At 39.2% G+C, this 26178-nt stretch overlaps 1 protein-coding gene across 1 annotated transcript in view; it reads right to left on the bottom strand.

The window, feature by feature from the left end:
• TLN2 (talin 2) overlaps nt 1-26178 on the bottom strand; it is a 575966-nt gene that overhangs the window by 119464 nt on the left and 430324 nt on the right. The window contains 8 exon segments of the mRNA XM_078151184.1: nt 263-364; nt 8768-8900; nt 10630-10811; nt 13080-13220; nt 17929-18090; nt 19749-19892; nt 22570-22692; nt 24798-24887. Coding sequence (XP_078007310.1) covers nt 263-364; nt 8768-8900; nt 10630-10811; nt 13080-13220; nt 17929-18090; nt 19749-19892; nt 22570-22692; nt 24798-24887 — 1077 coding nt within the window.

Genomic DNA, 26178 nt, shown 5'->3' with positions numbered 1-26178 from the left:
CAATGGGCACGGTAGGTCCTGAAATGACTTATTTTCCTGAGTGCATGCTAGGATGAGGCTAAGTGACATTTTCTATAGCTTCATGTAGTGTTGGAAGCAACCATCCGACACCTGACAGCATGATGGGAGAGATTTTGGGGAGCATAACCAATTCAAATACTTCTCCTTCTCTAAGCAGATCCAGATGGGCAATGTGTTCACGCATGTATGCACACACAGATACACATCCACACTCAAAAGATTCGCCACGAGGCTTGAGTACCTTGTGTCCCAGCTGGGCTGCTTCTCCTCGAGCTGCTGTAGCAATGGGGTCAATGAGGTGGCCAATTTCCTGGACCACTGACGTCAACTGCTCCTGCAAAGCCTGATAAGGAAAGGCATCATCAAGTTCTCCTTCTACAATTTACTCACTGGGCTGCCCTGGTTCATAAAAGACAGGTGTGCACGGAGACGAAGGCCCACAACTGGATACAGGATCAAGTGGATCATCACAAGGGCGCTGGCTATTTGAAACTACTCACTCGGAGTCATCTCTGTAGCAAGGGTTCACACTCTCTATGGCCAGCAGCCTCCCTAAGCACCTTTCTGTACAAGGTCAGAGGTGGGTCTCCATCTCTGTTTAACAGCCCCAAGTTGCCTCCTGTTTGTTTCCAGCCCCAGCTGGCGAGGTGTGACAAGTGATGCCTTCATTTTCATTTTAATATCATTAGCTTATTCAGGAAAACCACTGAAACCACTGAACTAGACACAAAAGGACCTAGTAAATACAGCCAAAAGGTATTAAAAACAAAAACAGAGTTTTTTCTTGGCACTGAAGTTACTGCTCAGCTATCTTGGAACTAATTTGCTAAACTATCAAAGATAATTTAGAGAGAGACAGAGACAGACAGACAGACACACACACACACACAGAGAGAGAGAGAGAGAGAGAGAGAGAGAGAGAGAGAGAGAGAGAGAGAGAGAGAAAGAACGAGAACACATCTGTGAGAGTTGGGATTCATTTCCAAAATACTATGCTGGAGATTGTGCCCAGTAATGTGCCAATTATGGATTGTTAGGGCAGACCCAATAAATTCTCTTAGATGAGGAGGCTGTAACCACTAAGAAACACCCAAAAGTAATTCTTCTGGGTTTAAAAAAAAGAATCTCAGTCTCAAAGATTTGAACTGGATTCTGGAAAAAATTCCAAAGTTAGAACAAGATTTTGGTACCTTTTCTTGTAACCCCAGAGAACCCATAAAGCAAAGTCCAAGTTATTGATGATTATCTAAGAAGTACTAGATTACTAGGCAGGAATTTTCATTTAAAAAAATACACATCTTAGAAATCTGAAACACTGTGCATTCACTGCTTGCCTCCATGCACACGTGTGCACAATGCCAGATGATTCAAGGCAAAAATACACAGGGACAATGCACTGCTTATCAGAAAGGAGACTGGCTTCTGCGGTTGGCAAATATGCCAGAGCTTTGTTGTATATAAGCCTTATGCTTAGGAGATCTGTGCTCATTGAAAGTAATGAGAAAAACAGCCTATGGAATGACCACAAAAACATCCTGGGAAAGGAAAAAATGGCTTCCAGGAGGTTTCTACTAATTGCTTGTCATCATAACGACATCCACAGTCTGATTCTAGCCAAGAACAGCAAAACATTCCAGATACACTGAGTTGCTACAGATGGGTCATGAAATGGAGTGGGACACAACAGCGGAGGGCATGCACTTGGACAGATGTTTTTGTCTGCCCAAAAAAGCCCCCAAACCCCAACTTTTTAAAGCCTTTCATGACTTTGATTTAGAAAGCTTAGGCATTTCAAATACCATAAAGAAACCTCTTGTGGGGGTGGCAGTCCTCACCTGGGAAATGAGGACCAGGCACTTTCTCTCTTTAGTTTTTGTATCCCAATCACCTGGCACAAGCTTGTTGACTGATTGAACTGATTTAGGTTGGAATGAGAACAAGTGTAAGTTGAAAAGCCAGGCTCTGGTTGGTACCTTCCTATGGAGGCCTTTCCTGATTCCGATAGCCGCTGGTGCCCTTTCTCCCAAGTAACCTTTTGTAAATATTAACTTTAAATTTATCTTCTCTATTTTTGTGTGGACTTCTTGTTTTCCCCATTAGAATACAAGCTCTTTGAGAGCAAAGTTTGTTTCATTTGCTGTACTTGTGCCCAGCACAGTGTCTGGCATACAATAGGCACTTAATACTTGGTTGACTGATTGATCTACTGAGTGACACAATATGAGGGCTTGAGATGAATGGGAAGACTAATTTTGCTAGGACAAGGGCTCAAGACTAGGAAATCCATATTATACTAGGAAGCCAAAATACAGGCAATAACCATTTGTTTGCCTCAGTATGGTTCTCCAAAGCTTTCATTCTTTCAACCGCAACTTCTTGCATTCCTAGTCCTCACCTTCAGCGGCAGCAGGCTAATTTAGCATACTCTGCCTGTACCTCATTCAACTTCCCTTGTCATACCAAGGTCTCATATACAATTTCCTCCTCCCACAGCTTTTTGAATGTGACATTAAGTGAGTGCGTCCATTACAAATTTATGCCAGCTAATCTCAACTGATCCCTCACTATAGCCAAGGCAATACTTCTATTTCTCTGTATTTGATTCTGTGTAACACTCATCACAGCAGCTATTATTAACTTTTTCTTCTATTAAGCTAATCAGACCACTCGACCTCTTCTCCTCCACCCTCTCCCTGAATTCTCTCTGAAGAGTACCGCCCTACAGACTTCACTAAAAAAAAAGAACTCATTCTTGAGAATTCCCTCTTCTCACTTCCTCCTCATCTCACATCGCTCTGACTTCTTCCCCAACAATCTTCACCCCAGTCTATGAGGATGAGGTCACCCTCTGTTTGCCATCCTTTTCTACATGTACCCTTGATCCCATCTTCTCCCATCTACTCCAGCAGACTATACCCACCATTACCGCCACTTTCTAATCTTTAATCTCTCCCTTTCTACTGATTCTTTCCTCATTATTGATAAACATGCTCAAATTTCTAGAAAAACAAACATACCCTCACTAGATCCTACCATGCCCACCAGCTATCTCTTTTTCCCTTCCCAGGTAAACTTCTCGACAAATCTGTCTCCAATTGATGCCTCTGTTTCTCCTATCACTTTATTCTAAAACCTCTTTAATCTGGCTTCTGATTTTTATCACTCATCTGAACCTGTTTTCTGAAGTGACCAAGGATGCCTACTTAAAAAAGTGCCAAGGTGGGTCCAAAGGACTTTTCTCTCTTCATTCTCCTCCTATGTGTCTGACCACTTGTCCTCATTCTGTTTTGCCGGCTCTTCATCTATGTCAAGTACAGTTACTGTGGGTGTCCCCTCAAAGCTCTGTCTGTTCTGGGCCCTTTTCTCCTGTTTCTCTATGTTCTGTTACTTAGTAATCTCATCCATTCTCATGGGTTCAATTACCATCTCTATGCAGAGGATTTTCTAGGCTAGTCTCTCTCCTACATCATTAACTCCTGGCTGAACATTTTGAATCATAACACCTCAAACTCGGCATACACTAAACTGAATTGGTTCTTCATCCCCCAAACTTTCCCTGCTTCTATACTTCTTTTAAATGGTAAGAGGAACTCCTGTCCCTCCAGTCACTCATATTCAAAGCAGCAGCATCCTCAACTCATCTTTCCGTCATGTCCAATCAGTTGCCACATCATATAATTTCTTTTTCTACAACATCTCTGGGTGTGTGTGTGTGTGTGTGTGTGTGTGTGTGTGTGTGTGTGTGTGTGTGTGTGTGTGTGTGTGTGTGTGTGTTTCTCTCCGTTCACAAAGTCATTACTTTAGCTCAGGCCCTTATCGCCTCTCCCCTGAACTATTACAATAGCCTTCTAACTGGTCGCATCGCCTCATTTCTCCTCTCTCTAATCCAGCCTCCACTCAACTCTCAAAGTAATTTTCCTAATGTGTAGCTCTTACCATGTCACCCTCCTGCTCAGTAAACTCCAGTAGCACCTTATCCACATCCCAGTGATCCTTCCCGCATAACACAGAAAATCTTTTGGCTCTTAAAGGTCTTCATAACCTGGCCCATTCCTACCTCTCCAATCTTTTTACATTCTACTCCTCTCCACATACTCTGTGATCCAGTCATGCCAGCCTTCCTGCCATTTCTGTATATGATATTCTCTCTTCTGTCTGTGCCTTGCACTGGCTTCCATGCCTGGAAGGGGTCTTTCTCCCAACCTTAAAATTTTAGAATGACTGGCTTTCTGGCTAGCACTTACATAATTCTTAAAGGTTTGCAAAGCACTTTACCTAGATTAACTCATTTGATCCTCAAAATAGTTCCATGAGGTAAGTAATATTATTATCCCCATTTTACAGATGAGGAAATTGAGACACAGAAAGGTTAAATGAATCTCCTAGTGTCATAAAGCTTGTTAGTAGTGTCTGAAGTAATATTTGAACTCAGGTTATCCTGATTCCAAGGCCCAAAATCTATCTACTGCAATACCTAGCTATCTTTAAAAAGCAGTTTAAGCACTATCTTCTGTAGCATGCCTTTCCTGGTCCCTTTAACTGCTAATGCTACTCTCTCATGCTACATTCATTCACCTCTACAGTTATCCTATATGTTCTGATTTATATACGTGAGCTTTCCCATTAGAATGGAAGCTCCTTGAGGGCAGGGACTTTTCTTGCTTTTTCTTTGTATCCCTAGCCTATGTAGGCAATAGTAAATACTTAATGAATAAGAAATACTTAGTACTTAATAAGTATGTAATGACTAATTATTTAACAAGTACTTAGTACTTAATAAATAAGTATTTACTTAGTAAGTACTTAATAAATGCTTATTGATTGATTTATGTTGGTTCCCACATCTTTTCCTGAGTTTCATAACCCTGTCAATCCACTAGCAACTTCATGAGTCAAGTCAATGAACCACAAACATATTCTTCCATTTTCTTCTGTTCTTCCACAAGTTGCCATGACAGATAAGGACTCAAAGGAGCAGAGACAGGGGGTTGAGGTGACCCTATTCCACAGGATGAAAACAATAAAGTGGGTGGCACCAGTTTTCAGGCTTTCAAAGGACTACCTGAATGATGGAGAAGTTTTCCACTGGTTTCTGGAAAGGTCTTCTTATGCACAGGTTGTGGACGAAGAGTCCCCTATGCTCAAAGGCTCTTTCCAAATGGCAAAAATCCAGCAGGCACAGCTAACATACTGGATGAGAAAGTCAGGATGCAAAAACAGCCTGCTAAACAGGCTAACAGATTGGGATGAATCTAATAAGCAAAATTTAATAGTTACAAATGTAGTACATCTTATACTTGGGTTCTAAAAGTCACTTTTTCAAGTATAAGGTGGAGGAGGAATGTTTATATAGCAGTTTGTCTGAACAAGATCAAAGGTTTTAGTGGATTACAAAGTCATATGACTCTTAAGTGGGAGGTGGCAGCATAATATAACAATAACCGAAAACTCTAACAAAAACTTGGGCTGGTATGGGAAGGACAGCTTTCAGAAATAGTGAAGTGTCAGTCTAGCTGTCTTATTTCCTGAGTCAGTCAATCCCTTTATTAATGTGTTTGGTTCTGGGTGCCCAGTAAGGAAGGACACTGATAATCAGGAGTTTCTAGGGGATGACAATCACAAAGCTGAGGGCCTCAAGTCTATGCCAGCTGAAGGAAAGGATTCCTTTTCACTTAGTGTCTTTGAACAAAGTCTGGATGACCACTTGTTGGGAATGTTATAGCAGGGATGCCTTCTCAGACATGAGTGGGACCGGATGGCCGCTGAGGTCTCTTTCAAATCTGGAAGTCTGCTTCTCTGTCTCATACCTGGCTCTGACGACTGAGTTTAATTCTCTCTTATTTTTAATTTTCTTCCATAAAGGGGACACATTTTGTTTTGATGTAAACATTTCTAAACAAATCCCTTCATAAATTATATTCCAAGAACTCACAATCAAGCCAGCCAATTGACTAACTAGTAATCTTTGCTCTCAGTAGTTGCTAAGAGTCCCCAAAACACTAGAAAACCCTTCCATGCTGTCCAACAGTGGGCGATTAGCAGGAAGATAATAAGGGTGTAGTTCAGTAGCCGGGCTGAACTACATAAAAATCAATGTGCCTTGGTTCACAGAGAATCATGGGTGTAAACAATTTATACTGGGATCAGGAAAAAATTATTAATAAAAAATATTTGTTAAGTGCTGAATACCTACCAGGCATTATGCTCTGTGCTGGGGATACGACAACAGTACCTGTCCTCAAGGAGCTTACATTCTACTGAAAGCCCCTTACACACTGAATCTAAATGCTACCTAATCCAGGTCCTGTAAAGCATGCCTGGCACACGCCTGTCCGTAGGCAAATCCCTGGGGCAGAAGGATGGACAATCCTTGCCTGAGACAGATGAAGCAGGATCCAAGTTGGAAAAAAAGCAAGTGTAATCCCAAAACTCAGCCAACTTGGTACCAGAGTATTTGTGAAGTAATGATATCCAAGTGACTGACAGAAGAAGGAAGACGGTTAGCCAGAGTCAGGATTCATGGCTAGGGAACTGCAACAGAGCTGAAAAGAAAAGAGTGTCAGAGTCCTGACCACTGGTCTTAACTCACGGACTGCTTTTTGTCTATTGCATCCTTCACCCCTACTGACCCTAATGGACCAGAATGACTGTGGGCTAGAAATGTTGTGTCTTCCATAGATTCAGCTGTAATGCAAAGGGCTGCACCACAGAGGGTGGACATAACTCAACTAATGCACCACCAGCTACAGACAGAGTCTTAGTCCTACTGTCTCATTTGGGAAAATTAAGTGGCAGGTAGAGATGAATCAAAGGAAACAAAGGTAGACATTAAGGGCACTTAGAATGAAAACACAACAATGGAAAGAAAAGGAATTGATCCTCTCCTAAGAAATGGAAAAAAAAAATTCTACCTCCGAGTTTTAGGAAAAAGCAGCTCAACAATTTATAAGACTGATGGTGTAAGTGGGTACGGGATTCCTGGTAATAGTAATAGATGAAAGGCTGTATAGCTAATAATCCTACAGTAAAAATGTTTAGCTCAGTGAGGTCTGCTACATTTGAGTTTAATGTAAAACCAGATAATTTGATCAATGCATTTTTTCCCCCAGTTAATGCACATAGATACATTCAAAATTTATGTCCCAAGGTCTGCTCTGATGATCTTCTAAATTGAATTGAGAAAGCCTGGGCTAATAATACACTCCATCTTTTTTTCAATTTCTAGTGTCTGTTTTCCATTTTCACAATCTGTACCTACCACTGGTAGGCGCCATCTTCTCAACCTATTCAAAAAGAAACCCTGGTCACATGTTAATTTCAATTTTCAATTTTCCTTCCATCCATGATTCATTGATTATTCCTTGCTCAATAGCTACCCTACCCACTCCACTCCACGATTAAGTACCTTAAATTTACCAAAGGAAGAGACTCAAACAAAAAACATTTTTTGTCTTCACAGTCACATTATTTAAAAGGGAAAAGGGACTTCAAAGATAATCTAGTCTAATCTGTCCCTGAAGAGGAATCTCTTCTACAACATCACTGAGTGGTCATGTAATGTCTACTTACAGACCTCCAGTAATAGGGAGCCCACTGCCTCTTAGTCCACTGAACTTTCAGATAGCTCTAACTTGTTAGGCAAGTTTTTCCATATATGGCCCTCATACCTGTTCATTGACAGCTTTTACACACTGCTCCAAAATCTTCCCTATGGGGCCACAAAGAACAAATCTAACCCCCTCTTCCATATACCAGCTCTTTGAATACATGAAGAAAGCTACCATCACATGTCCTTATCCCTTTTCATTATTAAATAAAGAGATAAAATGAGATAATATTTATAAAGCATTTTGCAACCTCAAAGTGCTATAAAATGCTAGCTATTATTATTATCAATATTATTTATTATTATTATTACTATACCCACATGTTTTCTAATTCTCTTAATAGCCAATATATGAGCCTTGAACACTGCTGCTACTAGACTATGTTATGCATATATTATAACTATATATGCTATGATATATATATAATATATAGAACATATTATTATACACATATATGGGTATATACACATACCAATCATATACATATCATTTCAACATGTATATTCTCTTCAGTTATTGAAGTATAAACCCTCTTTATCTCAGGAGACAGTTTTGATGAGTTGTGGCTGGAAAATATTATCACTCACTGGCTAGCCTTCTCGAGATGAATCTCTCTGTACACAGCAAGAATGTTTCTTAGGCAAAAAAGCATACCGGGTGGCACAATGGATAGTCATTAGACTTGAAGTCAGGAAAATCTGAGTTCAAATCCTGCCTCAGACACTTTCCAGGAAGCTAGCTATGTGATCCTGGGCAAATCACTGGGAATAATAACAGTACCTACCTCAAAGGGTGGTGGTGATCCTCACAGATAAGGACAAATGATATTATTTAAAGTACATGTAAAGCACTTTGTGGACCTTAAAGCACTACATACATGTTAACTGCTGCTGCTGCTACTAGTACTATTGCTACTAGTATTACTAGTACTACTACTACTACTAGTACTACTGTTATTTGTATTACTAGTACTACTACAAACTTCTCCAGAGATTACACAGAACTGATACAGTTTTGAGATTCAAAGGCACAGCCACACAATGAAGAGGACTTAGGATCTCAACACTAGATCTCTCTACAACATTCTCTAATCATCAGGGGATAAACGGATCAATTTACATTTGAATAGCAATCATTACCTCTATGGAGATGTCATCCCTTGTGGCTAAGTTCTGGCTGACAGCAGCCAGAGAGGCCTGCTCAATATCTCGGATACACCTATTGATGCCATCAATGGAATAGTCACACTCTCTCTGGCCTGGAGCCTTATCCCTGAAACAAAGAGAACCTTTTTATTAGGAGAAAAGAAGAGTCCAATTTTGCTTTGAGACATCACATTAAGGATTAGTGCATTGGGTGTCTCTGATCACATGTCCTCTTTCATTATGCTATTTAATAAGCAACAGACTCCTGACCATCTTTCTCTAATACCTTCTTGTAAATTTGAGGTTTATATATATACACACACACACACACACACATACATATATATATATATATATATCTATATATCTATATATCTAGATATAGATATAGATATAGATATATAGATATATAGATATAGATAGATATATAGATATATAGATATAGAAAAAAACCTCCAATATATGTAAAATTCAATTTAGAAGATCATCAGAGCAGACCTTGGGACATAAATTTTGAATGTATCTATGTGCATTAACTGGGGAAAAAATGCATTGATCAAATTATCTGGTTTTACATTAAACTCAAATGTAGGAAGACCTCACTGAGCTAAGGCTCTTGGGCCATCCTGCCTCACCAAGATGAAGGAAATTGTAGGAAACTGTCCTCAACTTGAGAGGAAATAGATACCTGAAGAAGACACTCTATTTCAGGAAGTAATAAAACCCTCTTTAACCTTAATTGCCCAAATACTCCAAGAATGGCCAAGACTTCACATAGGTTTAAGTATAACATCATTATAAAAGGTAGGTTCAAATCCTACCTCAGACATTTACTGGCTGTACAGCCCTGGGCAAGTCACTTAATTTCTTTGTGTCTTAGGTGTAACCTTACCTGTAAAATGGAGATGATAATAGGACTTATCTCATAGGACTGTTTTAAGAATCTAAATAATATATGGAAAGCACTTTGTGAACCCTAAAGCATTATATGTTTTTTATTATTATTATTATTATTACTCTTGTAAAAGGTGAGTTCTATTTTTAGTGCAAATGAGCTACATTATACACTACTGACAGAACCCCTAGTTGTATTAAGGATAAGAGTAATACCTAATGGATTTTTCTTTGCATGGGCTTCTACATTTCACAATGCTGATTCAGAACATTGAGCAGGAAAGTGCTAGCTAATTCTATGACCTTCCCAAGTAAATGAGAAGCAAAGGATAACTGTATAAGAGGAGGGATTCATTTAGTCCCTCTGTATAGAATTAAATCTAAACTCTGTTTAAAAATGTAATATTCTAAGCAAAGAATGTTAAGTGTCCTAATATCACTGGAGATGGCACAGACAGAGACAGCCACAGTTTTAGCAAGACTCCAAATATTCATATGATTTTACCAGAGAATTAGATTAAAGACCAAACTTCTGTTTCAGGGCAGAACAACAAATACTGGTTATCCTTGCCTGAGTATCTAGGTAACACAGGTGGCAGACAATATTGGCACCCAGATAAAACGGTATCAAATCCTAGTTTAAATAACAGGCCTGATCCATTTGGTGTAGTGGAAAGCGTGACTTGGTGTGACTTGGAGCTGGGAGATTGGGACTGCAGTTCTAGCTCAGCCACTAATTGGCTGCATGACCTAGAGCCAATCAATTAATCTCAATCTTTCCACCTATAAAAAAAACTGGAATGATAATGCCAGCAGTACCTAAAAAACTGGATTGTTTCAAAAGGTAATAGATCTAAAGTAATCTGAAACTGTAAGTCACCATATAAATATAAGGCATGATTATTATACTATTGGAAAACAAAGGGTAGCCAATGGTGAAAATCCATTCGGGAGACACTTACCTAATGGAAGTGATGAGGCTCTTGATTGAATCTGACACAGTATGAGAATGTCCAGCAAGGACAGACCAGGTGGGTGGGTCTTTAGGATTGATGGCCAAAGAGCGAGCAGTCCTGATCAGCAAAGATGAACTCTCCAACATGGTCTTGGCTGAGACTAGGATAGGTTCCTGTGCCTGAGATCCCTGGGAAAAATAAAGCAGTGCGGTTGTTGTTAGTTTGGGAATGATGCAGTGTAAGTTGAGGACAGAAAAGAATTCCTTGAATTTGACAAATATTAAATAGAGGTGTCTACATAGCTTTTCAGGATTTGGAAGAAAAATCGGTATGTTGGATGGAGTAATAATACTGAGGACAAGGTATCTTGTACCGATAGGAAGCTCTCTTATGTCTGATGGTAGATCAGGTCCTAAAAAGATCTGGGGGTGTTGAGTGGGAGTCACTAATCAAGAAAGAAGACTTTTGCAGGGTTATCAGTACAGCAATCTATGCTATAATCTTCTTACTGATATACAGGCAGAGATATCAGCACCCAATGGATATACAAAACTTGTATGCATGTTACTAAAAATGGCTCACAGAGCATCACAGGACTATAATCTTTAACATATGCTGCATTTTTAATACTATATGTGCAATCAATTTAATTAATTATTCATATGATTATCTGGGGCAGCTAGATTGCACAGTGGATAGAGTGTCAGGCCTGGATTCAGGAAGACCGGAGTTCAAATCTGACCTCAGGCACTTAACTAGCTTGGTGACTCTAGGCAAGTCACTTAACCGTATTTGCCTCAGTCTCCTCATCTGTAAAATGAGCTGGAGAAGGAAGTGGCAAACCACTTCAGTATCTCTGCCAAGAAAACCCCAAACGAGTCACAAAGAGTTGGACTGAACAACAACATATAATTATCCGGTTTGCAGGTTATCTAAGACTTGGGCTTTTTCTATCCCCTACTGTTTACTAACATCTAAAAGGGGAGAGGAAGAATTTAAATAGAAATGTGATAATTTTACTATTTGTTAGTTGCAGCTGTAAAGGTGAGAAACCTCAAAACTACTGTATGAAAATGAGAGTTTTGAATTATCTTTGTATTTCAATGGTTTGTATGAGAAATTGAGAGATGGTTATGGTTACTTATCTACTCGTAGGTTCCAAACCTACAACATGACTGTTTTCCCTTTATTTCCCACAGTCCTACCCCTCTTCTGATCTTTGGAGAGTAACATCAGAAAGTTTGTACCCTTGCAAGCTGGGGTATTGAAAAACATAGTGTTGCATGAAGGTCATGGCAGCAGGATTCTATAGCCCAAGGCTTAGGTCACGCATCCCAGGACAGAGAAATAGAAAATAATCTACAATCATATTTACGGATGAAAGTTTCATGAGATTATAAAATGCAGATTTCCATTCTGTAGCAAATGTCTTTGGGATATCACTAGCCATCCAGATTCCACTATAGTAGGTGACATATTCTAGTGATGTTTTTTTGGCTTTCCTCACATAAAAAGTTAAAATACTGACCTCTAGAATATTACTTCCCTCAGTACTGACACTCAAATTCATCCCTGAGCAGGACAAATCAGCCTTGCTTGCAAAGAGTCTGATAGCTTAACTGAGCATGGGAGAATCAATGTACATACCCCTGTCTTTCCCAGGGGGAGGAAAGACTGCTGACTTACAAAGGTGATATGGATAGAATTATAATATGGTTGTGCTGTTTATCACTAATTTTTTGTAATTCTTATCACCTACCTTAAGTAGTCTCCAATAAGACTTATATGAACTGACGCAAAATCAAAAAAGGAGAACCAGGAAACAATGTACTCAATGACTTTTTTTCTTTGGAAGGGTTATTTTTCATTACCCAGGACAAAGGGTGCCACAGAAGTTTATGAACATTAAAGCACCAGTAGGTAGAAGGTTTGTTTGGGAAAAGCCTGCTGGTAGATGACAAAAAAAAAATTCTGTACAGGTTATATTCTTCTGTCTCTTTTGGAGCGCCTTGGAGTAAACAAGGACTGCAGCATGGCAGATAAGGTATGACAGAGCAAGGGCATCTATTACATAAAGCTATGAGATGTGCTGGGAAAACCAGAGTCTTTGGGGGAAAAAAAAAGCAAGCAAGTAAACACAACAAACTCACAGCTTGTTTCTCTGTATTTGAAACAAACACCAAGCCCAGATCTAAAATACTCCTAACAACTTCTCTATTTTGCAGACTGAAAATTCAGGGTCCAACAGTCAATCTTGTAACTTAGTTCTTAATTTCTCACTCAGGCTAGAATACTACCTCTTTTATGATAACAATAATAAAATGAAACTTTGCACATATTTAAGCACTTTCAGCTATTCATTTCTCACATACATGTAACACTACAGATAACTAAACCCAAACCCATTTCTTCTTGCTTCCTGGAAACCCCCAAAGAAGGAAAAAGGCATGTCCTACCTCAGAGCTGATCTGGGCTGGAATGCTGACGAACTCAGGGTTGGAAGCAAATGCTGTCAGGTTTTCAACCGCTTCAATCAAGGGCACAGTTGCAATTCGACACTTAGTGCGATTATCTTCAGAGAAATCTCCATCCAGAGCCTGGTGTGAAGAGGAAATACAGAAGTATTTTCTGTATAATGATAGCCAGTGCTTGTCTCTGGGGGCTCTAAAATCATCCTATTCCAAAAGAAGGTGGTCTGATTTGTTCAGGATTTTTAAAACATTTGGGAAATAAGAGCAAAGAGCTACTGGATGCAGGACTGTTTTAAGAAACAAAGTAGAATATGCATCTCATTTAACAACTGACCTCCGGCATCACATGGACTACCCTTCCACAAAGGGGAGAATGATACATTCTTGAAATAATGCTCTTCTCCTGGTTTATTTGGACTATCTCCAAAAACAAGAGCCAAGCACCTTTAAAACTGAATGGAATTCTTTGGAGACTCAAGCATCACAAGCCAACACTAATTCTCCATCCAAAGAAACCTATGGATATAAATATGCCTGTGATTTAAAGGCAGAAGGTTTCCATTCTAAGGAAGCATCTTTTCACTGGCTTTATACTAAAGTGCCTAAAGATTAAATTAATAAGCAGCACAGAAGCATGTAACCCAATATCCAGGCCCTTTCAGTCATTCTTGCCTCCCATTCCCCAGATGAGCTACTCTGATCAGATGGTATTGCCAAAGCTTGTAGAACAGTTAAGTCTCATGGACTTCCTTATCTCTTGGACTCAGAATTCTTTTACCCTAATCTGTTTGTTAATCTATCCTAATAGGTTAGGAACCTCTAAAAGTTCATAAGATACACTTAGAGCTAGAAGGAACTTTAGTGCAAACCCTCAATTTACAGTTGAGGAGACTGAAGCATTGAGAGGTTAAGTGGCTTGTTCCCAAAGTCACCTAAGTAGTGATTGAAAGATTATGTGAATATCTCCAACCCCTCTGACTGTACAGCCACTGCATTCTCTGCTTTACCACACTGCTTCTCATCTCATGGAACAGGGTTCTTAACCTGAAGAATGTGGATCAATTTCAGGAGGTCCATGGACTTGCACGGGAAAACAATGACATCTTTATTTCAATGTAACTGACTTCTTTTTTTAATCTTATGCATGTTATTTTATGCAATTAAAAAAATTATTCTGAGAAGGGGCCCATATGCTTGACCATACTGCAGAGGGGTTTATGGCACACAGACATATATCCAATTATACCCTAGGGCAATTTTGGTAGACATGAATTTGATGTTGATAGAACTCACAGATGCCTAGAAATTGAGATACGGAAATCATCTGGTTCACCTTCTCCATTTTAGTGGAGAAGAAATGGAGGCCCAGGAAACCAAAGTCACTTGTCCTGTTACAAAGGTACCTGCTAACAGAGTACATTCTAGAACCCAGCTTCCTAGGATACCAGTCATTCTCTTTTTCTGCTCTGCTACACTGACTCAGAGACAACTGCAACAAGGCTCAGAAATAAGAAAAGACCACAGCCAAACATTTTTTTTCTTTTGCAAAATCCACTTTAAAAAGGGAAAGCAAGAAAGAAGAGAATATACTTACAGCCATGCCACGTACTATCAAGGAGGGAGCAAAACAGTGCCAATGTTTAATCTCAAGGGAATGAACTAAGTATTGCTTTACGGGGCAAGGCCATGCTCTGGCTTCATGGAAAAACAAAAGCCATTCTTGCACAATTTTTAGTTGGCATCCAACCAGTGCAACTGCCCAAGTTAAAATAACATTCCATTCCACACATCTGATTTGAAACTAGAGTAACAAGCTGAATGAAGGAGGAAAGAGAAGACAGCTACACAATTTTCTTTGGAGGAGAATGGGTATGACTGATGATGTGCCTCTTGTATTTCATTTCCCAATACAAGAAACCCTCAAGACTCAAAGCTCAGGGTAGCCAACAGACAAATGGCTTGGTTTCAGATATTCATGACCTTGACAACCTATCAAGGATTCAGTAACCTTCTGTCCCTTGATGCTGTTTCTACTTTCCCACTCTTCCTCCCCATCCTACCAACTCCTGATGTTCTAATAGAAATTGGACATGACCTCATTAAAAAAAAATTAGTTTTTTTTAATGACCAAAGAACTATCTTCTTTTTCTCCCATGGCCCCTAAGCCACCAGAAACAACAAGATCAACAACAATAAAATTCCTGTAACAAAATAGCCATTGCCGAGTAAAACAAATTCTCCTGTTGGCCCTACCTAAAAAATTTCTCATTCTGTCCCGAGTCCATCACCTCTCTCTCAGAAAACCAGCAGCATGTTTCATAATTGGTCCTCTAGAATCCCAGCTGATTATCCCTTTTTTGATCACAGTTTTTACAGCTTTCAAAGTGGTTTGTCTTTACAAACCACTTTACAAAGTGGTTTGTTGTGACTGTAATGTATAAATATTGTTCTCCTGATTTTACTATGCATCAGCCCATACAAATCTTCTCAGGTTTCACTGAAATCATTTCTTTTATCATTTCTTATGGTATAATAGTATTCCATTACATTCATAGAACATATCTCTTATGGCATAAGAATATTCCAATACTGTCACAAAACACTCCCCCCCCCAAAAAAAAAGCCCCAAACCAAACCAAACCATTTTTTTCCAGCCATTACCCAACTGATGGGAACCTCCTTTGTTTCCATTTCTTTGATACTACAAAAAGAGGTGTTGTAACAACTTTTCGTACAAATATATATTTTTTCTCTTCTTTAATCTCTTTGGAGTACAGGCCTAGTAGTAGACATACCCTCATTATTAAAAGGATAATCACCAAGTCTTAAAGATGGATGCCACTTGCTAATCACTGCTAAATAACCCTGGGCAAAATAATCCTTGGGCCTTGGGTTTTTTATTTGAAAATCAGAGAAGGAGTCAGACCAGATAACCTCAAAGGACCCTTTCAGTTTTAAATCTACAATCTATAGTCCAAGATTAGATCTAATTGAGACTTTCTCATTGATGTAATCAGAATAATAGTAATAAAAAAATGAAAGCTTTGGAAAGAATATATACATATGCATACACACACACACACATATATATTTATATTTATACACACACATAAATATACATGAATATACATAGTAAGTATATGTCTGCACACAGAGTGCTTCAAGTGAATGAAGTCAGAAAATTTTAAAAAGTCTCTCCTTCCCAAGAATGCTTTATAAATCTATACCTGGTTGAAATCTGTCCTGAGTTCTAGTGCTGCATTACCATCTGCTATTAGAACACTCTACCTGTTTACCCCAACGAATCTCAAAATCAACATGTACTAAAAAGAACACCCCGAAACTTGTACTTTCACCAGACTTCCCAGTTTCTGTTGAAAGGACTACCATCTTTCCAATCACCAAGGTTTGTAACTCTGAAGGCATCCTTAATGCTTTACTTTTACTCACTCCTCTTTCTAATTATTTGCCAAATCTTGCTGAGTCTAACATCACTTCCCTTCTCTCTACTCACATAATCACTTGCAAGCTTGTCTTTTAGGACATCACCAGTCTCATTTACTGAAGTGAGTTGCTATGAGAAAGTGACATCCCTAGAAGAATCTGAAAGGAACTGTAAGAGAGAGGTTTGCATATAGATCACTCAGTGTTTAAAACCAAGGAAAGATGCAAAGAAGAGCCACTGGAAGCTAAAGAGAATAAAAGTCCTCTTCATTTTCCCTTAATTTAGTACAGCAATATTTTAAATTTTACAGAAAGTATACATTTTATTTCATTTTTTTCAGATGAGTTAATTTTACATCAGCAAATGTCATCCATGGACACCAACAAGACACAAAGAAACAACTGAAGATGGGACACCTGGTCATATTTGATTTGGAAGATCCTAACTATGGAATTGGTGTAATAGTATTCCAGTACATTCATAGGACATATCTCTTATGGCATAAGAACATTCCAATACTGTCACAAAACATTTTTAGGAAAGGGGATTACAGACGTAACTCATGACCTATAGGTAATGCATTTCTCTGTTAAAAAAACCTTGCCTCTTTCCTTCTACATGTTTCCATTTTTCCTAATCTTTGTTCCATCAGGAAAAAACAACAGTACTATTTCTGTCATATTACTTATCTCAGGAAAGATTTCAACTGCCCTTCCCTGTACTTTTCACTTCTTCCATTTTATATCTACTCTTATGGTCTCTAGAAAGAGGAAACAAATTGGCTTTCAAGAAAACCTGGGATAACTTTTTTCTTTTCCACTGGAATGCGGCTTGAGGCCTTTACAGTCTCTGAGCTCCCCCATCATCAATAATTGGGAAATCTGCATACATTTGCTACCCTGGGGGACATATTTTCTGCACAGATATAGATTGCAGACCCACTTTTTTTTTAAACAAAACTGAACTTTTAAAATACATTTAAGCAGAATTCTATGTAGTTTTTAGTAAATATACACATACATACATACGTATGTATATATATATATACATATAGGTATATCTATATATCTATATATCTATATATATATATATATATATACATATAGGTATATCTATATCTATATCTATATCTATTTCTATTTCTCTACAATCTCTACCCTTCCCATTATAAGTAGATAGAATTTCAGGCTGTTAATGCAGCAAAATTGGCCCACATGGATATGCAATTAACGAATACTATCTGGAAATAAAACAACTTTTCATGGGTAGAAATATTAACATTGAGAGCAAAACATGAATCTGGCATTCAGAGACTGAGCTATATTGTGGGGGGATGAGCAGAGGGGAGGAAAAGGCTTCTATGTTTCAGAAGATGGTTCGGTGACCCACCTTGATGGTTTTCACCAGGTTGGCAGTGCTGTTGGCGACCTCCTTTGCCGACTGAACAAAATGCCTCTTGGCCACTGGGTTGGCCGTCTTAGATGAAGCAATGCGACAGGCATTACACAAGGCAGAGGTGTGCTTGGCGACAATTGTAGCGGCTGACAAAACCTATAAAGGAGAGAACCGGAGTGCTGTGGGGAATCTGGTTCAGAAGCTTTGCTCTGAAAATCTAGATTCCATATGAATTAGCTCACGTGTACCAAAGTTGATTTCAGGTCTACTGACATTGGGCTCTATTGTCTTACAGGATGATGGGGTTCCATAGCCTCCTGCCAGCAGGAAGGGTGGGAATATGATAAGAAGGGAAGGAAGAGAGGAAAGAAGGAAGGAAAAGGGAAAGAGGAAAAAAAGGACCTGAAGGAGATAAAGAGGGAAAAAAGAGGTAGAGGTGCCAAGGATTTTGACATGTTGTAGTATGAGGCTATCAATACTGACTTAGGCATCACTGAGAAACATACGAGACTTTTTTCTTTTCCATTGGAATGCGGCTTGAGGTCCTTACTATTTCTGAGCTTCCCTAACATCAATTACTGAGAAACCTACATACAACTGTTACCCTTTGCTGCATATATTCAGTATGTACCCCTCCCCGTTCCTTAAACAAAATATATGGAACTAGTTCCACATATCAATCATTCATTCAGGGTCATCACTAGAGTGATGTAAAAAATGGAATAAATCAAACTGGCCTTCTAAATATAAATGCAGAGCTGAAAGTAGACATTTCTGCAACTCGGGTAAATAGCAAAAAATATACCTGGGGTAAACAGCGTGAAACATGGCAAATACTCTGAGGTACCGGTATGGGACAGGGGGGTGGGGGTGGAGATTAGGGAGGGGAGTTAAGGAAGGATTCCAGGTAGGCAAATGGACCAAGGAAGTGAAGGAAAACGGCTAGCTTCCTCCTTTAACTAATTATTTTTACTAACTAGGAGCCAAGCTCAGCTGTTTCTATCCTGCTGAAAGATTTAACATAGTGACAGCACCCACTAGATTTCAGCATTCTGAAACAAATTCCTGCTGCATCACCCTAGTTATAGCTCTATACAGACGCAATGAGGCTAAAGCAAAAATAAAGGGTGGTAATAAAAGAGAAAAAGAAGAGGAAGAGATATCCACAGAAAGGCAACACATAGCTTAAAAGGTCTTTATGGAAAGGAGAAGATAACAAAACATTGCTAAACTGGCATTACCAGCAAACTTGATTAGATGTCGCTGTTGAGTCATTTCAGTCCTGTCTGACTCTTTGTGACCCACTTTGGGGTTTTCTTGGCAAAGATACTACAGTAGCTTGAGATTTTCTTCTCCAGCTCATTTTATAGATGAGGAAACTGAGGCAAACAGGGTTGTGACTCACCCAGGGTCATACAAGTAGTAAGTGTGTGGAGCTTGAACTCAGGTCTTCCTGACTCCAGGCCTGGCACCCTATTCACTGAGCTACCTAGTTGCCCCCAGTGCTGCATAAGTATCATAAAGAAACACAGGACATATACTCCATCCTCCCCCCAACCCCCTCACTGTTGACTTTATTTTACCCAGGCAATAATAGAGGTTTTCTGTTTTCTAAGATACCATGCTTTAATTTTCAATCTATAACAAGTTTCAAGGACTCCCAAATTCTTTATCTAGAACAATGTACCGTGTGAATCTGAGATGTGCAAGGTCTCCACCCCACCTTCACAATTCCTTTTCCCTACCTAGGATATACTACGGTAGGAGGCTGGATGCCTTGGGAAAGCATTGTGTACATTGCTCAAGATGGTTACCTGCGATGGACTACTGCCCGGGTCCACCAGATTCTGACAAGCCATCTGGATTGCCTGATTAGCCCTGGCAAACTGGATGTGGTCTACGAGACCCTGGTGGCCAGCCTGGCTGTTGGGATCAGAGATGCCAACGAGGTAAGCAGCCTAGAACAAAGGAAAGAAATAAGTGTTTACTAAGTGCCTGCTCTGTGCCAGGAAATATGCTAAGCCATCTACTAATATGATCTGATTTGATCCTCACAACAATCCCTGGGAGGCAGGTGCTACTACTATTTCTCATTTTATAGCTGAGGAAACTGAGAAACTGAGGCAGGCAGTGGTTAAATGATTTGCCCAGGGTCACACAGCTAGCAAGTGTCTGAAGTAGTATTTGAACTTTGGTGTTTCTGATTCCAGGACCAGCTCTCTGCACTAATGCGGCTACCTGGCAGATTACTGCACCAAATACAGTTTCTGTGGTATTTTTTGCATAAGAGCCACGCTCAGCCTTCCAAAGGCTAATAAGAGGATGGAATGAACTGGTTCTAACCTTCACTATCTACACTGGAAGAACATGCCAAGTTCTACAGCCTCAGTGTCCGTAGTTGTTAAATAGGGATTGTGCTATCTACCTCATGAGGCTACCAGGAGGTAAACATGATGACACTATTGCTAAAAATGATAAACAATATTCAAGCTATAAAATATTCAGCCCTAGCTGCTGACACATTTGGTGAAAATCAGATATAATGAAAATGACTGAGACATGCTGATGCAGGTACAGTGAAGTACATACGAAATCACTGAAACATTTGCAGGAGGGGAAAAAAAAGCATTTAATCTATAATGAAGTATGACTGTCCCAAGAATATTCCTAGTAACTGAGTGAAAATACGCCAATTCGTACAACCCAGAAACATACATGGCACTGAGTGTTGTATACTCAGATAACTAGAGGATTTCTTTTATCCACTTCAACTTTCCAAATTCAAGACAGATGCAAATCCTCTCTGGGGAGGACACATGGCAACAGTGGACTCTTTTGGGGTCAGTTAAGGAAACCAAACAGTTATTTCAAAAATTCACAAGATGTCCACAGTAGAAGGAGCAGGGGTGACATCTAATATATTACTGCTGAGGGTCCCAACCTTTTCTCACTTGAACTCTACTTTTGAACACCAATTAGTCCTTGTGATCCTAAGGCCTGAAGCAATTCAAACAAGTCGTACCTGTTTTTATAAGAACAAAGACATATAACAGTAATTGCAATAGCTCAAAAACCAATTTTTAAAAAAGGATAAATCACTGGGGGAATATATACAGTTCTGTATTCCCTACTCTCAGGCCATCTGTCTCCTCCACAGGCTTACCACCCACACCAGAGACAATAAGCTGAAAGAAATGTTCAATCTAGGGTTCCCCTGCACTGATTAATAACTGTTTTTCTAGACCTCTATTTCAGGAAAGTCTCAGCCAATATATTCCCACTCTCAAGGACATCTTCAATCTCCTCCATAGCCTCAATTGCTTTGCAGGCTTCCATGTCTCCTCTAGAAGAATCAAATCACCTCTGCCATTGTTCCTGGATGAGGTGTGTCGATCTACTTCCTAGGACTCTACTCACCCTCCCAGTAACATTCCAGACTAAAGTGCCCCTTCTTTGGCCACCACTCCCCATGTTTTCTTCATGTTAGAATGTAAGTTCTTTGACAGTTTTTGCATTTCCAATACTTAGCACAATACTTGGTAAACAGTAAATAATTACATACTTTATTTATTCATTCATTCTTTTATCCATCTTGGCCAAGAGCTTCTCTTATCCTCTTCTATATCATCTTCCATACCAACTCAGACAAGAAACAAAAAAAATGTGGAAGATACCATGCTTCTGTTGAGCTTCCAACTTTGAGATTTTACAACTAGTAGGAAGTTATAATTTCAACTCTTTTGTCTGGGAGAGGGACCAGTTCCAGAGCAGAGGTTCTTAACTTGGTGTCCACGAATTTGTTTTTAAACTATCTTAATAACTACATTTCAGTATAATTGGTTTGCTTTATAATCCTATATATTTTATACATTTGAAAACATTCTAAGAATGGGTCCATAGGCTTCACCAGACTGATTTTTATGTCTATGACACAAAATATCTTAAGAACTCCTGCCTCCAGCTTCTTTCTTCCTTTTTCTTAGTAGAGACTGCTTTTGTTTTTGCATCTCCAATATTTACCACAGTGCCTAGCACATTAAATGCTTTGTTCGTTCATCCATTCATCTTGGCTAAGAACTTCTCCTGTCCTCTTGTACCTTATCGTCCATATCAACTTAGAAACAAAAAAATGTGGAAGGTACCTATCCAAACTCCCTTCTTTCCTTCCTTTCTTCCAAAACACAGGGACTACTCATGAATTTGGCCCTATGCTCATCAGCATAGGAGCTAACCTAGTTTCCTTCCTTGCTCCTGGAAGATCACCAATTAATGCTAAGGTTAGTGCACACACCCGATTATCTTAGCCCGCTGCAGTATGGAACTCCTGAGCTCAAAAGATTCTTTTGCTTCAACCTAGCCTCCCTAGTAGTTAAATCATAAGCATGCACCACCACACCTGGCAAGAACCCTTCTAGAGCCACTTTCTCTGCACTGGATTGAATCCTATCCTATCCTCTTACTATTAAAAGAAGCTGCCAATCCTCGCCTTGTGACTGAATGAGGGGTCAGGCTCACATCTTCCCCCCCCCCATAACCTTCAAGATTCTTTTGCAGATCCATGGAAATCCTCATTTGAATCTCAAGTGGAGAGTGGGAATCAATGTCTTACTATGTAGTTGGCCAAAAAGGACTTACCTGGGCTGCAGCTTCTGTGAGGCCACAGAGGGCCTTGGATGCAACTCCCACGCATTCTCCAAACAGAGGAAGGTCACCCGTCTTGGCATTTTGAGATATTCCTGCCATGGACTCACCCAGGACCTGAAACAAAGACAGCACTGCTCCAATAACAGTGTGTGCAACAGGGTAATGCTGACATAAAAGTCTAAACTTCAAGGAAATTTAATTCTATCTTCTTTCTAGTCTTCTCCCTTATTGATAACAATAAAGGGCAGGCAAATTGTAATAATTCAGTTTTAAATAGAAAAACGATAAATTGGGAGCACGAAACTTTCATGCCCAAAGTCTCTTTTATTCTAATGGAAGAGGGCATATTCATATAAGAGTATCAAAAGTACATATCACTTGGGTGTCTCTTTTTTTTTTCTTTTTTCTTTCTTTTTTTTTTTTTTGGTGAGGCACTTGGGGTTAAGTGACTTGCCCAGGGTCACACAGCTAGTCTCAAGTGTTTGAGGCTGGATTTGAACTCAGATCCTCCTGACTCCAAGGCTGGAGCTCTATCCACTGCGCCACCTAGATGCCCCAAAGGTTAATTCTTTTTTTTTTTTTTTAACTTTTAGGCAATTGGGGTTAAGTGACTTGCCCAGGGTCACACAGCTAGTAAGTGTCAAGTGTTTGGTCTGAGGTCAGATCTGAACTCAGGTCCTCCTGACTTCAGGGCTGGTGCTCTATCCACTGCACCACCTACCTGCCCCTGGGTGTCTCTTTCTAAGCTGGGAATTCCTAGAGCTGCATATTTCTAGAGTTAAATGTAACAGCTAATTATGAAGATAAAGCCGTTCAATAAATGTTTATTTCAACAGAATGCATGCTTCCTGAAAGCAGGACCTGTTTTAATTGTTGTCTTTGTATCACCTAAGACTAGCACAATGCCTGGCACATAGTGGGGTGCTTAATAAATGTTTGTTGACTGACTGAATCCAATTCAATATTCATTTAGGAAGTGTCTACTATGTGTCAAGAGGCAGCTCAGTGGATAGACTGCTAAACCTGGAGTCATTAAGATCTGAGTTCAAATCCTGCCTCAGACACTTACGAGCCACGTGACCCTGGGCAAGTCATTTACTCTCTGTTTGCCTTAATCCACTGGAGAAGGAACGGCAAACTACACCAGTATCTTTGTCAAGAAAGCCCATGGACAGCACTGCTATGCTGTGGCCCACAAGGTCATAAAGAGGCAGACATGTCTGAATGTACCAAGAAATTTACTTCGCAGTATCAATGTGCAAGGAAGTATTAAAATAAAAATGTATTTATTACTAGAATAATTTCAGAAAGAAAGCAGTAACAATTCTAGATTTTATATTTATATTTACCTTATTTTGGATGATAATTTATTATAAATTTTATATGTATACTCAAGAGTACTTAAAAGGGCTTATCGGTGTGGCTAATTCTTCAAGAAAGACTACTCGGTAGGTGTATATGTATTACAATTAAACCTTCTCCACAGGTAGTGAAATGAAGAATAAATAGAATTAATTTGCATTTTCTCTTAGTAAGGTGGTGGCACCACCAAATCTATATGCCATTTTAGTGATAAAGATCTTTTAGACAGTAATTCCTATGGTAATGAGAATAGTATATGATACTTTCCTAATGATTAAAGGAAAACAACTTTATTTCCTGGATATGCAAAGCAGATTAACTTATAAACAGAAAAGCAAAGTCTTAATTATAATTAAAAGGAAATGAAGAAGTAGGGCATTTCAAAAATGAACTTCAATGTAGCTGGAAAAACATTCTCTGGGCACAAGAGTCCAAATATCTAAATATATGTACTCTCATATATATTTCTCTCTCTTTCCCTCCCTCCATTTCTTTCTCTCCTCATGTGTGTGTGTGTGTGTGTGTGTGTGTGTGTGTGTGTGTGTGTGTGTGTGAGGGGGGGGGTGGAGAAAGAGCCAGAAGGGACCTGAGGGACCATGGTGTTCATAAATATATTCATACACACACGTGTATATGTACATAAAGATGTGTGCACACATGTGCCTGTGTACACATACACTCACGGAAGAAGTCATCACATGAATATATCACTGCAGAGGCTCCCAGCCTTTGGTGTGTTTATCTGTATGCATGTGTGCATACACGTACACACATCTCTATCACATGTGAACACACATGGCTCCTTAATTTACACACATGAAAGCTGATCCAGGCTACTATAACAAAAGCAATCTTACCTTGGAATTTTCCATTACACTCTCAATGCAGTCAAAATAGGAGAGATCACTAACAGGTTCATTGGGATTATCCAACATTCCCTTAACAGTCTGCAGAAAGAGAACAAAAACCTTAAAGCGTTGGAATGAAATGTGACTCGACAGACTACTGTGAACAAATAATAAATTTTTTTCCCCTATACGTAGAGCTCTGATCACTAGTGTTCATTTCACTTTTAAGTAGGTAAACTTCGAATTCTTGAAGCAAGCATAAGTTATTTGAGACCACTTTTGTTAATCAGATATAGTACTAATTAGGCAAGTGCTAATTAAACTAGAGGTTGATTACTTTTATTGCCAATACTTAATAGAGTAGGGTAGAGGTGAGGGGATGTGGCAATGGAAGATTTTCCTAGTCAATCCTTTAGAGATGAAAGTAGAGTGAAATTTCAAGGACTCATTCACTGACTGATTCTGTATTTATAATTGATGGGATCTTTCAGCATCTGAACTCTGAAACTTTTTTCCCTTACTGTCTTCATGGGTAGGCAAAGCATGATGAGAAAGGACAATTCATCTGTGACTAGTCTGAGAGAAAAACAATTTAGATTGGTTGATTAATTTGGTTTGCTTTCCTTTTTAAAGCCATAAAAAAGCCACTAACTCTTAAACCTCCTGGACTCCATCTGTGAAGGTGTTATTTTTGTCCTTCTCTATATGGGCACCATGAACTAACCATCACACTTTTGGTTATCTGTTATCTAAGTCCTGGGTGAGCTGTATTCAAATGCTATCAAGGAGAAAAGTCTAACCTAGATTCCTATGTACTGAACTAGTGGTGCATATTATATAATAGGGATATATTATATATTTCAGAAGCCAACTTTTTCTTCATAAGTTGTCCTGATGATGAGGTCTTAAGAAACATCAGATAGGAAAGATGATGAGAATGTTTCTGATATAATAGAAGGGACCTCACAGGTCATCTAGTCCACTTTACAGATGAAGATACTGAAGGTCAAGAGACTTGCCCACAGTCACAAATGGCGTGCTCTTTCCACCATAACCCAATGGCATCTGTATTCAGTTTAAGGTACAGGGTAAAAAGTATGGTGACATTTAAAGGCAGATGACCCCATTTCTGAAGAGAGAGTGGAAAGAACAATTGTTCTGGAGCCTGAGTTAAAAAACTGCCTCTGATGCTATATTACCTAAATGACCTTGGGCAAATCTCTTAAAATTTCCATGGCCTCATTTTCCTCATTTATAAAAACAAAAACTAGATGACCTCTGAGGTCCCCTCTAGATCTATGACCCAATCAATTTAAAAGACAGGTTCCCCTCAAATAACTGAAAACTTAATCAGGCAGTGATTATTAAGGATGAAAGTAACTCATTCAAC

Source organism: Phascolarctos cinereus, unplaced genomic scaffold, assembly GCF_003287225.1.
Source record: "Phascolarctos cinereus isolate Bilbo 61053 unplaced genomic scaffold, phaCin_HiC Scaffold_3;HRSCAF=262, whole genome shotgun sequence".
NCBI classification, from domain to species: Eukaryota; Metazoa; Chordata; class Mammalia; order Diprotodontia; family Phascolarctidae; genus Phascolarctos; species Phascolarctos cinereus.
This window is presented reverse-complemented; position numbering and strand designations above follow the sequence as displayed.